The sequence below is a fragment of the Gallinula chloropus genome (assembly GCF_964237585.1).
Source record: "Gallinula chloropus genome assembly, chromosome: 2".
In the NCBI taxonomy this organism is placed as follows: Eukaryota; Metazoa; Chordata; class Aves; order Gruiformes; family Rallidae; genus Gallinula; species Gallinula chloropus.
The window spans coordinates 27,939,229-27,954,157 of NC_140086.1; the positions used below are offsets into that span (position 1 = coordinate 27,939,229).

Below are 14,929 nucleotides of genomic sequence, written 5' to 3' on the forward strand. Positions count from 1 at the left end.
AATGAACAATTTTAAAAGATTTTATTGAAATTAGCATACAAAATATTTTTGAGGTTATTTCTCAATTGGATATTTCTCAATACTCATGAAAAAGTAGTGGCTCATTTCCAAAAATCTCCACAATACAGTTACATACTTTAAGAGCCTTTTGTCTTTCTAATCATTGCTTCCATTATATCCCACTGCTCTTTGGTAACCTAATAAAAGAAAAGAACATTTTATTGGAATTCCATATAATAATTACACATCTAAGTAAGTATCTGAACATAAAATAACAAGCAAGGAATTTAATACCTTCTTCAAATCATTGAATTCTCCTGCCATGGAAACATACTCTCCGCCATCCATTCTAATAACCTAGAAAAAGTATAAGCAGAGTTATTTAATTACAGCAGTTTTCTGTGGCATTCCCTTGTTACAAACTGTGAAAGTACTTTGCATTGATTTGGAGCAGAAAAACCCATCCTCAAAATAATGTAATTCAATCACTTTTAAAAGTTGTTCTTAAAGGTACTATCATGCATTACAATTAGAAGGTTAATAATACTTGTAAAGAACTTCAAAGTAACAGTTTTAAAAATCAAACTAAAAGATCAGCAAAAACTCAGGCCATCATCAGTGTAATTGTATAAAAAAGATCAACCCAAACTCACTGCTCCATTAACCCAGCTTGCATAGTCACTGCAAAAATAGGCAGCAAGATTTGCAATTTCTTCTACAGTTCCCAGGCGACCACAAGGAATCCTCTCAATAATTTTCTTCTCATATGTGCCTGTTGGGTCAAGGCGGCTAAAAGCACCCTGAGAATGAAGAGAAACATTAAAAAAAAATAAAAAAGCCAAGTTATAACTACATCAGAAATTAAAACCCAACAGATATTTGACTTCACATAAACTATATGGAAATTAACGTCTGTGAGTAAACTGTCTACACCTCCTTTGTCAGTAGGATGAAAAAGAAGAAAGTAGGAAACCAAAACCAATTTATCCCTGTTGCACTGACACGCACCTCCTGAGGATGATAAACTGGAATTTAACACCTTTGGGATAGTCACCCACCATCTACCTATAAAAATCAACTGGGGTTAATAATCTTTGTTTCTCACACAGCTTTGATAAACATTTGAGGAAATAAGGGAGATACGAAAGCACTTCGTGGACAGGGAAGAGGAACAAGGGGCGAAGAGAAACAGGAAAGCAACATATATAAATTATGCATGACAGAGTAAGTAAAAATGAAAAAAAAAAAGTTTAGTTAAATTAGAGGAATGGTTATAACTAAACCAAGTCACTGGGAGTTTTCGCATTGCAATAGCTTAGAATAGCATAGGAAAATAGAACAGGTTTAGTTTTTTTTGTTCTTCCTGGGTCCCTGACAAGGCAAAAACCTCCTCAGGCAAAATCACAACTGTATTAGTAACATTTACAGTTTATTTAACAGTTAGTGGAGTTATCAGAGTTAAAGCACACCTTAGTTTAAGCAATCATGGCCACAGTCACACCCTTTAAGCCTTCTATTGCCATGCTTTTAAATGCCAGTTTATAAGCTTAACCACACTGTGCTTCTATGTTGTTTTCTTTTCCTCTCACAACTTCTGACAGTGGTTTTTAAAGACACAGATGTAGCCCCCGAGGCAGAAACCCTTTGTTTTGCAATATGCTGTTTTAAGTAAAGCCGGTCTACCTTTTTATGCTCCCAGGGAAATTTTAACTTGGAATCAGTATGACAAATGTAGTACTTTATTAAGAACACACAGTACCTCAAGTGGGATACACACTATTAATTTAAATTAGAAACATGAACAGGAGGTAGTGATATTGACATATAAAGCAGTTAACTTGGAAAAAATTATGGGAATCTATAAATCAAAGTGATCTTGCCACGTGAAACAGAGGAAGCCAAAGGTTTGTATGGATTCGAACAGGAATAGGACAAACCAATAGAAGAAAAAATTCCCTTACAATATGAAGAATTATCAACTGTACCAAACAACCTGTGCCACAGACTGCCAGAGTTTGGAGACATAAAAGATGTTACTAAGTGGTTTTCTACCACAATTCCCTAAAAATCCACCCGATACAAGGCCTGGAGGACTTCTGGTCTGACTCTGTAATGTTGTACAACCCTGATTATACTGCCACTTATCTTTCTTCACAGTCAAAAAAAGTAAAACTCCAGTGTAGCAACCGGTATTGACAAGAGGAAAAAAAGAAAAAGAAAAAACACCAAAACCCAAAGAAAAGCCAACAACAAAACCAAAGAAGGAACCCTGCAACCGTACTCCCAACACATGAGCAAAACCAAAAACCACTGTGAAACATTTTACAGGTAGCACTAATACCATTATTAGCTGTTACTTAATTGCAACATATTGCTTCAACACAAAACAGATCCTCCTCTCCTCTCGCAGTACTGCTTTCTTTTGTCTTCCTGTTCCAGCTGGTCTGAATTACTTCCTCCAAACCCTCCAGTCCTCTTTTTCACTCACATCGGAGCTTCCCACATAGTTTTTCTCTTTCTAGTTTTGTGATTTTCAACAAAACTAGTTAGATTCAGGTCTTATAGGCCTGAAAGAGATTCTGGAATTTCGGAATTGATTACATTTTTTGTTTAAAAATTAGGTGTTCAGGCAGGAATAGACATTTTTACTCCACCAAGAATTCACTTCACTTGCAAACTAGGTACATACAGTTGATAAGAGTCAACATTAAGTATTTTAAAAAATATTTTTTAAAAAATGTTTCACTGACATTAGTATAGTAGAAGGGGCAGTGGCAGCTTTCAGAAATCCAAGAAATTCTAATTCATAAAAGAACTGAGAGGTAGTGTGTTCAATATTCCAGTGCACTCTTGACTACCAAAGAAATCACACTTGAATTTAACAGTTACTGAAAAAGTTAGACTATCTGAAGTTTGTAACTCTGTACTACAAAGCATATTCAAGTCTGTGTTTCACTTCATGCTATGTACCTTTGTTTTTATTGGACCTGGTTGAATCACATTGAATCTCATGCCATATTTACCCCATTCAGCCGCAAGAGACCTAAAAATTCATTAACAGAATGCATCAATACTTTAAACACAGGATTTTAATAATGCTATGCAGCAAAGTTTTGTGGGTTTTTTTTTTAAACCAAATCAAACACATTAAATACCAGAATTTTCCTGAAACAGGCATTTCTACTTGGGGGGGGGGGGGAGGGGAGCAAAGGGGGCATCTCTTTGTTCTAAACAAAAACATTTCAGAGAATAAATAAAACCAACCACATTCACAAATGGAAGAATATTGATTTAACAGATGCATCACATAAAGCAACATTACAGAGCAACTTGTTCTCCATCACAGATCATACAGATACGACTTTGGCACCTGAACTCCTTGACAAACAACTGTCAGGCCACCATCTTTCTCTGGTGTGTATCTCTAACATTTTTCAACATTGCTTTCACATTAGATGTCTTGAAATAACACAAAATAGAGGTTACATTTTAAAATGGGACCAATAGAATAATTTTGCTTTATGGCAGCTTTTTCTCTGCATAAGCAGGACTTCAGATAAATCACCTACTATGCAGGGTGAATTAGTTGGGTCATAAAGTCTCTGAAAAGTGCACAGTTCAGTTGCAGCACTATAGAGCAGAAATCAAGAGCATAACTCATTCCCTCTTTTTTTTTTTTTCTTCCCTGGATAAAGAATTCCAGTTACTAAAAGGCTGCCAAACTATACAATTCCTTCTGCCAAACCGCAGAGGAGGATCTATTTGAGGACTGTCATATAGTTAATGAAATCCTTTAATTTGCTGGGTAACATGAATATGTCACATCACTGTGTTCTGAATTAAGTACGAGTACAGACCTTAATTTGAAATACTGATAGGAAGACATTTCTTCATAAAACTAGATAGGTGAAACAAGAGTTTACTCCAATCATAGCACATCTTTTCCTGACAGTTCCCCTAACTGCCTTTAAGTCCTGGGTCACCTATGAGAATGCAAGAGAATCCGATTATCAAAACTCTGTAATTAAAACTTTAGACTTTGCTATTGCCAAAAGCAGTAGTTAGGCTTTTCCTTATCTCATTCTTGTGATCAAAATCATCCCTTCTGTACGAAGCTGTCAGCATGCGATTTTTTTTTGCTAGGATACTGCAGGCTGAAAAGTTCTGTGATGATACAATCGAACAGAGACCATTTTAAAGACCAATTACCCTATCTGAGGGAAGTGAAAAGCAGAACATTTTGCTGTATTACTCACTTGCTCATTGCTTCTACACCAGCTTTGGCAGAGGCACTTGGCAGCACAAATCCTGAACCACTCTCTGCATAAATTGTTGTAATAGCCAGGAATGCTGCTCCTGGAAGTTGCAAAAGCATTATTGAAAAACACAACACCAAACAAACAAAAAATGCATAAAGATCAAACACTGAACGTAGGGTAAAAGTAACCTCAGTGCTAGGGATGCCATTTCATTCTGGGATGTAAAAAAGTTATTTTTAAAAACCAGACTTGGAAGCTTTGCTTTCAAGCCTTTTATTTTCCATTTCCTCTTTTCCATAAATGTTAGGAGTTCTTCCATGGAAGTGCACATAGCTATTGATTAGGCTCCAAAGTCCTAAACCCACAGACTTGTACCAATAATAAATTTATATATGAACATCAATCTCACTGGAGTGAAGGCCTAAGGTCTTGCAGTGCCTTTTTAGAAGCTGCCTTAGCCTTGTAGTCACTAACCAAGTTATTTGCTGTAATTTTATCAATTCCTGGCTGAAAAAAAAAATTCCCCATTAACAATGATGTTAAGTTAACCTGTGCAACTTTTCCCCACTGTTATCACAACCGTATTGTACAAAGACCACTCGCTTTTATAGGCTGTATTTTATGATAGATTTAGCTAAAGCATTATGGAAAATAATGGAAACTGCAACTGCTTATTTATCTTTCTTTTACAGAACCTTGTCAATTCTAAATGTCTGATCAGCGACTAGCATGAGCTAACTGTAACTGGGGAATGGAGGACAAGGGACGACAGCTCACTCCTTACGCCACAGTAACTGAAATAACCGTTCTACTTACTGCATTTTAAAAATAATTTAATTAGAATAGCTACCCAAGGGATATTTCTAAAACAATATACATTACAGATAGAATGTATGTGAAGATGAAGTAGAGACTCAGTTAAGAAATCACAGCAATGTTACACAAGAGACACTAAAGAGAATCATAGAATCATAGAATCATAGAATGGTCTGGGTTGGAAGGGACCCCAAGGATCATAGAGCTCCAAACCCCCTGCCACAGGCAGGGACACCAACCTCCAGGCCTGGATCTACACAAGGCTGCCCAGGGCCCCATCCAACCTGGCCTTGAACACCTCCAGGGATGGGGAATCCACTACCTCTCTGGGCAGCCTGTTCCAGCACCTCACCACTCTTTCTGTAAAAAACTTCCCCCTAATATCTAATCTAAACCTTCCCTCCTTTAGCTTTAGTCCAAGAGAACTGTGTACAAGCATTGACAGAAATGACAGTGGGTATCTGGAAACCATGGACTCCACCTATAAAAAAGTAGTCCACAGTGAGCAAAGCTTTGAAAGCAAAATCAACTCAGGCAAATTAAACAGAAAAAACTCTGAAGTATCTAGAGTTGATAATGATACATTTTGCAGAACCTAAACCATGGAATTTTAAAAATACACGTTAAATAGAGGTGAGTTGGGTCAACCTAGCACAGAAGCAAGAATGACTGATAAATTTACAGCCCTGGAGTTTAAAGTACACTTCAGTTTATACACAATTTTTATTTCTAAGGCTTGTATTCATAAAATGGACAAGATCTAATAAATTAAATCCTGTCACTTTGGAAAACTTTATTGCAGAAATAAATAATGCACTAGCAGATTACAAATCCCTTTTAAATACCAGGTTAAAAAGCAGATCACTTTTATTATTTACTAAATTAAATTTAATGTAGGTGATTCTGGAGAGCTAAAGCATGGGCCAGTGTTCTAGTAACTGTATAGCATCCTCACAGACTGTTCTAAAATATTTGCACTGGGTAGCATCTCCATCATTTCAGAAACTAGGATTTCTCCTTAAATTTAAAAAAACCAAGGAAGTAAAAGGAAAATGAAAGTGCAGAATGAGAGGACAAGCATAGAATCACAGAATATACTGAGTTGGAAGGGACTCATAAGGATCATTAAGTCCAACTCCTGAACAGGTACACTTGATTTACTTGCAAAAATAGTCCTTAAAGAAAGTCTTGAAGAAAAGCCTTATTTACAGACAGAACCCCGTAAAAAGAAAGCATGCAAGTAATCACAAAAATAAAGTGTTATGTTTTGGAAGCAAAGATGTGAAAGGAAGAGAGACAACATGAAGGTGAAGGACCTCTGAATTTTAATTTGGGGATGAAAGCAAGTAAAGTAGTTTTTCATTCAACACAGTAGAGACAAAGACATTTTTAAAGCTGGATTTCACATTACTACAGGAGATACTGCAAGCATCTGGAAGGCCATAAAGCAAACTACCACAGGTTTGCTAAAATGGTATAGTAAGTCAGAGCTGAGGGTGGCTTTTCAATGTGTGAATATTAGCACTAGAATGGTGGAAGCAGTTATTTCATGTGCTGCCAAAAATACGTATGAGAAATACTTCGTCAACTGACCAAAACTGTTCCAAGACTTACTGAAAGTACATTACATTGTTATCATTAAACAGCACTAACCCACTGAGTAATTTTTGGAAAAGATTTCTGGAAAAAAAAAAAATCCAATTCAGGAGTTGGAAAAATACAGTGCAAATACAAAAGAATTATTTCAACACAGTAGCTGAAGCTAGAAAAGAGGACTCAGAAGTGAGAGCACATGGAAAACTGTAATTAATATACCTCACAGCTTTTAAATGTTACTGGAGATGACATCATTCTGACAAAAAAAAAGCTCAATGTTTTTCAATTCATAACTAGAAGATAATGTAAAACGAAAGCAGTTCTTCGCATATAACAGATGATGTGCCAGAGAAGGGCATAAGTTAAGTTAATCTTTGGCTAAATAGTGTATCAAAGCACTATCATACTTTTAAGGTAAAGCTAAAATATTGGATTAATCTCCTTAGTAACCTAGAACCAAGAATTATACCTGCAAAAACAAAACATCATGCTGATTCCAATTTTGAAAATAATTTTCAAATTATCTCAAAGGTAACATTCTCCAGTGCTATCAGTCAAATACCACAGCTGTGAATTTCAGTTATTTAAGTGTAAGAGGAAAAGTCAAAGCGATATCCTGACTTGCTGTTCATTTTAATAAATGCCACATGTTTAGTTGCTCAGTGAAAACAACAGAGAGATAGCAGACTCAAAAGATGTAACAGCCTATGTTTAAAACAAAGCCTTATTTTTTAACATTTTAAAATTTAAAAATGTTTTACAACTACCACAAACTCTGCAACTTCATGGCCCTGGGTCCAATTTTAAGGGCAGGTTCTACAATGCAGTAATTATTAGCCAGTTCTACACATGATAGTTAAATATGGCTTTACTGAAAATGGCGTTTCTCTCTAGAAAAGCTGTAGAATGTTAAAAATTCTTTCTTTTCAAACTTTCAAAACTGGCTATTACAAGGCAAAAAAGAGCAAGTAATACTACATCACGATGCTTAGTCACCATTCATCTTATGCTTATGATACCTTTCTGTGCCTTAATGAGCTCCTTTCCGATTTCCAGAGTTACAAAAGCAGTACCATTAAGCACGATATCAGTTATCGTTTTCCACGCATTTGCAGAAAGCCGTTCAGAGGGGGAAATAAAGTTCCCAGCTGCGTTGTTTATCACAACCTGAAACAGATGACGGAAAACTGAAGTTAACTAAAAATAACTTCCCGAGAGAAAAGCAAAGAATTTACAAGGAATCTCGTTCTTAGTGTTTCTAGGAAGAAAAGTAAAAATAGCCTGATCAAATGGCATGTGGGGAGGTGGAGAGGGGGAGAAAAAGAGAGAAAGAGAGAGAGAGAAAGAGAGAGGAGAGAGAGAGGAGAGAGAGAGAGAGAAGAGAGAGAGAGAAGAAGAGAGAGAGAGAAGAGAGAGAGAGAAGAAGAGAGAGAGAGAAGAAGAGAGAGAGAAGAAGAGAGAGAGAGAAGAAGAGAGAGAGAGAAGAAGAGAGAGAGAAGAGAGAGAGAGAGAGAGTGAGTGAGTGAGTGAGTGAGTGAGCGAGCGAGTGAGTGAAGAAGAGAGTGAGTGAGAGAGAGAGAAAGATAAAGAGAAACCTGTTACAGGCTTTGGCAAATAACTGCAGTAACTAGTAGTCAAAATAACATCCAAAGTATCTTGTCTACAAATCAGGACAGTGAGGTGTTTTATTTTGTAGCACCATTATAGCATATGTTTAGAATTAGAGTGCAAGTATAGACACTTTGCATAGACACAATAGCTTCTTATAGACACAGAAAAGATGTGTGTCTACAGAAAGCTACTGTGTCTATGCAAAGTGTATACAATACACGAGTTTTAATCTATAGTAAAAAGTTTTTATCTCCCTGACTATTCTTTCCATGATGTTAACACCCTTGTCACTCTATGCATCAGCCAGCAGCACCTGAGCTGTTTCTCTAATGGCCAAAGCAGTTTGGTGCTTACTCTTGTTCAGACTCCACCAGACCACCCTTCTCCAAGCTACAGTCTGACGCAGAGTTCTGTACTTTTGTGCCAAACCATTAAAACACCAGATGCTTAGCTTGACTGAACATTTTTTCCCTTCATTTTATGAGAACTTAGTTTTCAAATTGGCACCTACTTTGTGTACTTCAATAAGCTAAACAAGGACCGAAGATGACTACTTCCATTTCTGATTTGTGAAACATTCTGTTAACAAGGTTGAATTTAGTACCAAAACAGGTAAGTCACCTTTTCAGGAGGAGCTAAGGACAGCGTTCTACTCAATTAATAGAAAGAACCCCATCATTATTGTTCACTGTTTACAATAAAAAGGTTAGTCCTTTTAAGTCCTAGAGTAAGGACAACATTTTGTCTATTTCACCACAAAGTATTTGAAGAACCATGGGAATAGAGCAACAGTCTAAGACTGTTAGCTTTACCTTGAAGTATAGCCACTTTTACTCTAGTGTCTCTTTCAATTCCATTACTTTCTACCATAGTAATTTTCTCTATACCTACTGTAGGGATATTTTCAGTAGTGAAGACTGAAGTTCTTTCCTTTCACTGTAACACTTACATCAGGATGTCCTGCCACTTGGATTATTTCAGCAACAGCATTCTTAACTGAAACTGGATCTCTCACATCACACTGGATGGCATGAACCTAGAGAATAAGAGAAAGGCAGCTGTTAAGACATTATCACTCATAAATTAAAGAACCCCACAGAAACACATAATGCATAAAAATCCTATAACCATTTAAAGTATAATAATAACATATTCACAATTCTGGAAGAGTTTACCTTATTCCCTGTTTTAGAAGAAATTTCTTCTGCTGCTCCTTTCAAAACATCGAGCTTCCTAGAAACAAGTATACCACATCACTAAATTTCAATTAAAATTAAGATAATAAAATCTGGAGATTTTTTCTGAGTAAATATTAACTAGATCTCGAAATATCATTTAGTAAGTGTGTACATGCACTTCATCGCTAACTTTCTGAAAAACTAAATCTACTGGTTACTGCTACTTCATAGCAACCCAGAAGTGACTACAGTAGAGGCTACCTTAAACTAATCAAGCCTGTTAAGCTAGCTTCCTTCTGAGTACATAACCATAACAAACAGCTGCTATTCTATTAATATTTCAGAAGGGACACACATATTCAGATGTAAAACTAAATATCTAAACCCCTGTTTGAATGAATGTCACAACACTTGCTTATTCTGATTAAAAACGAGACTGGTTTTCTAGCCCTTACTGTAGTGCTACTTAAGAGAACTGTATAAAAATCATCTTTGCTATGGGAAAATCAAGGCTGGTTTTAAAGTTGTAAGAATATCCAGCACAGGGCCACCAAGATGATAAAGGGAGTGGAACACCTTCCTTATGAGGAGAGGCTGAGGGAGCTGGGCCTCTTTAGCTTGGAGGAGACTGGGGGGTGACCTTACTTACGTTTATAAATATGTAAAGGACGAGAGGCAGGAGGACTGAGCCAGGCTCTTCTCAGTGCTGGCCAGCGATAGGACAAGAGGCAATGGGTGCAAGCTGGAGCATAGGAGGTTCCATGTGACTATAAGGAGAAACTTTTTCACTGTGAGGGTGACGGAGCACTGGAACAGACTGCCCAGAGAGGCTGTGGAGTCTCCTTCTCCGCAGACATTCAGAACCTGCCTGGATGTGTTCCTGTGCGATTTACTCTAGGTGATCCTGCTCTGACAGGGGGGTTGGACTAGATGATCTGTTGAGGTCCCCTCCAACTCCTAATGTTCTGTGAGTCTGTGAAGAATTAATCACAGAATCGTAAGGGGTTGGAAGGGACCTCAAGAGATCATCCGGTGCAACACCCCTGCCAAAGCAGGTTCCTTAGGACATATCACACAGGTAGGTGTCCACTAGGTGTCCACATGGGTCTTGGATATCTCCAGAGACGGAGACTCCACAACCCCCTGGGCAGCCTGTCCCAGCGCTCTGCCACCCTCATTGTGAAAAAGCTCTTCCGCATGTTGGTGCGGAACTTCCTGTGCTCCAACTTGCAGCCACTGCCCCTTGTCCTGTCCCCACAGACCACTGAAAAGGGGCTGGCTATTTCCCCGTGTCCCACACTTCAGATTTTTTAAACATTAATAAGATCCCCTCTTAGTCTTCATTTCTCAAGGCTGAACAGCGCCAGTTCCTTCAGCCTTTCCTCACAGGGGAGATGCTCCAGGCCCTTAATCAACTTTGCAGCCCTTCGCTGGACTCTTTCCAGGAGAAATTAAGAGGAATTACTTTAACTCATTACTACAATTCAAATCTGTATCAAGAACATCTGCAATAATACATTCAAAATATTTGAAAATATTTCAACATACTGTTGTATTTTAGGCCTTTGTTGTATTTATGTCTAATATTCTGGCTTGTTTATTTTGCTGCCAAGTTTCATGGAAATGTGTTTAGTTTATTTCTTCCTACTGCTGGTTACACCATTACCTACTTGTAGATGGATCTTCATTCTTACCGGCTTGCTATGACACACTTGGCACCCAAACTGGACAAGGTTGTTGTCATTCCTTTGCCAAGCCCGGTACCTCCACCCGTTATAAAGGCCACTTTCCCTTGAAAGCTATTTGGTGGCAACATCACTTTTTGGACAGGTGAAAAAAACGCAGCTTGTGATGCTTCACTGGCTTGATGCAGCACATTTGATCCATGGCTGAAAAACTGAAAGAGGAAAGGTGGTTTTTTCCCTCATTTCTGTATACAGGGCTGTTACACAAGGTTTAGATTTTCTTATCACGGTGGAGCTAACAACCCTGATTTAGCTTTTAATAATGAAATGTTAAGAACAATTAGGCTGTATTACACTAGAACACACAGACCTTCACACAAATGCTAATACTAGACTAGGAAAGCTCCTAAACTACTTTCAGATGCTTCACTACAGCTACAGAACAATTTTAAAATATTGTACACACGATTTCTGTTATTTTGAAAGCTAATTATTCTTATGTCTGTCACTTTTACTAAAATATGTGGAAAACCATTACAAACTAATTACAGATGCCCAGCAGGAACTGAGTTCAGATTCATACATGTAATATACTTCATGCATAAGGAGTTTAGCCCTATCAAATCCATTTTATTCTGAAATTCTGTGTGTAAATATTTACAAATTCAAAAGCTTCAGCAGTAGGTTCATTACTGATCCTTTATTACTGAAGTAAACAAAACATTCTTCTTCACTGGAGAACAGGGTAGAATCAAACTCCACAAAACTTGTCCCAAGCAAACCAATGCCAGCTCCCAGACCAAACTGTCCAAGATCTGGTTAACAACATGACACTGTCCCAGCAGAAATGCCATTTACAGTAAATTAGCTCTCAACGAACTGGTCCCTGCAAAAACACATGTGGTTAGTATGCATTTAAACACATACATATATATATATATTTTTTTTAATTATCCAAACAAAAATAGAATTTGCATGTTTTCACAGGGTGCCAGAATACTATTAAGCCTTGTAAGAAAAGAGTGTGTGACTGTTCTCTTTTGGATTTTAGTAGTGCCCTACTCATCTCTCTTCAGAGAGAAGGGGTCTCTCTGAACTTCAGCTCATAGCACAGACTGCAAATCAAGACAGAATCTGGACTCTCTTTTCCCACAGGATAATGAGATAACTGGAGACAATCCCTATGCAGTACTAAGTCTCCCTGACCTGGTGCACTGTTAGCAATGGTCACAGCCCATTATTCTTGCTACAGAGCCCTCATAGGCAGCTTTCCTCCTGCTCAGGGGAGGAAGATTAGGAAGCTGGCAGGAGCACTGCACCAAAACTAGGAAAATACAGTAATGGTATTAAGCAGCCAGTAACGCTGCTATAATTCAGCAACCTTTTCATGAGATTGCTGAATTCTAGTCTCATTAGTGGCTGGCAGAAGGGGCTTCTGTGACAGCATTAACACAATTTAGTAATTCCCCCCCCCTAAGGTCAAGCTTTAAATTAAAAAGTAGAAATAAAAATAGGCAGAAGCCAGGAAACCGCATTTTAAAAAGGCAGCCCAAAACCCTGAAACGTGAATAACCTGAAAACCAGCCTTTGCCCTGGGGCAGAGACGAATCCCGGCATCACAGCAGAAGGCCCTCTCGGGAGCACACGATCTTTGGTAAGCAGCACGGTGGCTGGGCAGAACTCACTACCAATGGCCTCCAGCAACACCCACAGAAATCAGCCATCGCACCGCTGGGAGGGCAACGTTCAAGCCACCGTACCTAAACCGTCCTGCATAGCTTCACTGCCGGGATCAAAGGCCGACAGCAATGCCTCCGCTGCCTGCAATGAAGTGAGGCACGGGAACTGCCCTCGGCGGGGCAGGGAGCTGTGTGCTGGGGAGCCTCCGGGACGGCGGGCAGCACGGTCCGCGGAGACTCGCCGTGTCCTCTGATGGGACAAGGGCGCCCGGACAGCCCCGGCGGAGCGGGGAAAGAGGTCGCGGAACACCCCTAAGGCGCCAGCCGACTGCCCTCGGCCTCACCGGAGCAGAGAGCATCTTACCCGCCCGGTGCCAGAGAAGCAAGCCGAGGCACCACCACGGACGCCGCGCAGGCCCAGCCGCACCGCCGCTGCCATCTTTCCCTGCCGGGTGCGGAAACCGCCGGGCTGTGCGCCTGCTCCGGGGACCAGCGCCCGCCCCGGGGCGGGAGGCGGTCCGGCCGCCGAGCCTGCCCCGGCGAGCCCGGCCAGGCTGCCGGTGTACCGCCGCCAATCATGCCTGACCTACCGAGTGCGGAAGCTGTCGAGGCCGGCGCTGTAGCACAAAATCGGGACCCCGCCAGCCCCCCGGGAGCGTCGCCCGGCCCCGGCCCCTCGACCTCCAGCTGACAGATTGTGCTTGCTCCGATTTGTACGCTTCGCTGGCTGGGGGCTTTTTCTTGCAAATTATTTACTCACTGCTATGTGAAGGTCGCTAATTAGCTTTATTATCATTTTCAAATCGTATCTGGCCATACGGAATGGCAGTGTAAGGGGGTCGGGGGTCACATAGTAGCTGCAAGAACCTATGAATTCCAGAAAACTGCGGATTTGAGAACAAACCACACCAATGTATCTACACGGTTGCAGAATGGCACAAGGGGACAAGCCTGTCAGTGGGTCGATACCAACTTTTGAGTTAAGAATTTAGGGCAAACTACACACTGCTGTGGAGTTCAGAGACATCAAAACTAAAATCCTAAGGCTTAGTCGCCAGTGTCCTGTCTAGAAATGGTCAAACAGCTCAGCATTCAAATTTTAGAGAAAAATCCTGTTCATGCAGCTGTTCGTAGGTATGGTAAGTTCCAGATGACATAAGGTAATGGTCCTGCATGCTGTCCTGCAGGCACTGCAGCAGTAGCTGCTGTGGTGTCATTAAAGCAGCATGTCAAGTACCCGAAAGTTTGTTAAAGAGACACTTCGAAGTTTAGGTAGAATTATTTCATTCAAATCAGTTAATTCATAACACACTACATGTGTAAATGAATGGGAAAACATGATACCATAAAAACCGTATTGGTAAAAGCATGGAAATTGAAAGTATAAACATTATAATGGGGTTTATGGGATTCATAGTTTCTTATGATGATGATTTGTTATATGAGGTGATCACAAAAGTCAAGCCAATAGGGTAACTAAGAACAATAACACTATAGAGAATACTTAAGTACAGTTACATAAAGCTGAGAAATAGTCTCATTTAGGATACACTCTATATTTCTGGCCACCATAGCACAAACCTGACTGAAACTGCAAAATTATGAGAGACTCAAAAAACCAAGCTAGTAAGATGAACAAAACTCACAAGAAAAAAGATGGGAGAGTGGAATCATTTATTTTAGAAGCATAGGAGGAAACATATAAAAAGGTATCTAGGTGAACACTTGAGGGTAAAGGATAATTAAAATCATAACACATGCAGATTAAACAGATAATTCTATAGAAACAACATTTCTGACTGACAGCACTTCTGTGTGCTTTAAATTAATCTTTTCCTATTAGAAAAATATTATCCTGAGTTCTCCCACTCCATTTCAATTCCAGGGGTTTTCCAATGCTAAAACTTCATACCTCTTGGTATACCTCCAAAAGCCTTTGCCATCTTGCAAAGTTACAAGGGCAAATGATTACCAGTACTGATTATCCAAGAAGCAAGTTAATTGCTGTGTAGGAAGAAGTGCTCCTGTGGACAGGAGGAGCCGCTGCCCATTATGGACAGGGCAGCCTGCTGCTCCTTGTGATATGGCGCAATGGTGCTTTGTGT

The 14,929-nt window shown here is 39.5% G+C and overlaps 1 protein-coding gene across 1 annotated transcript; it reads right to left on the minus strand.

Moving 5' to 3' along the window:
* On the minus strand, positions 1-13,267 carry DECR1 (2,4-dienoyl-CoA reductase 1). Its single transcript, XM_084280303.1, has 10 exons — positions 13,189-13,267; positions 11,155-11,357; positions 9,458-9,515; positions 9,232-9,318; positions 7,691-7,838; positions 4,257-4,356; positions 2,971-3,043; positions 654-800; positions 295-357; positions 1-197 (listed from the first exon to the last, which is right to left on the minus strand). Exons 1-10 carry the CDS (start codon positions 13,261-13,263, stop codon positions 138-140), a joined length of 1,014 nt encoding a protein of 337 aa, XP_084136429.1. The 5' UTR covers positions 13,264-13,267; the 3' UTR covers positions 1-137.
* Positions 13,268-14,929: the final 1,662 nt, after the last annotated feature.

Excerpts from the sequence above, each read along its gene's own strand:
- DECR1 (XM_084280303.1), bottom strand. The coding sequence starts at position 13,263 with ATGGCAGCGGCGGTGCGGCTGGGCCTGCGCGGCGTCCGTGGTGGTGCC. Across the intron at positions 11,358-13,188 it reads GCTTCTCTGGCACCGGGCGG|TTTTTCAGCCATGGATCAAA; the intron begins GTAAGATGCTCT and ends TTCCTCTTTCAG. Across the intron at positions 3,044-4,256 it reads GGTGTAGAAGCAATGAGCAA|GTCTCTTGCGGCTGAATGGG; the intron begins GTGAGTAATACA and ends ATGAATTTTTAG.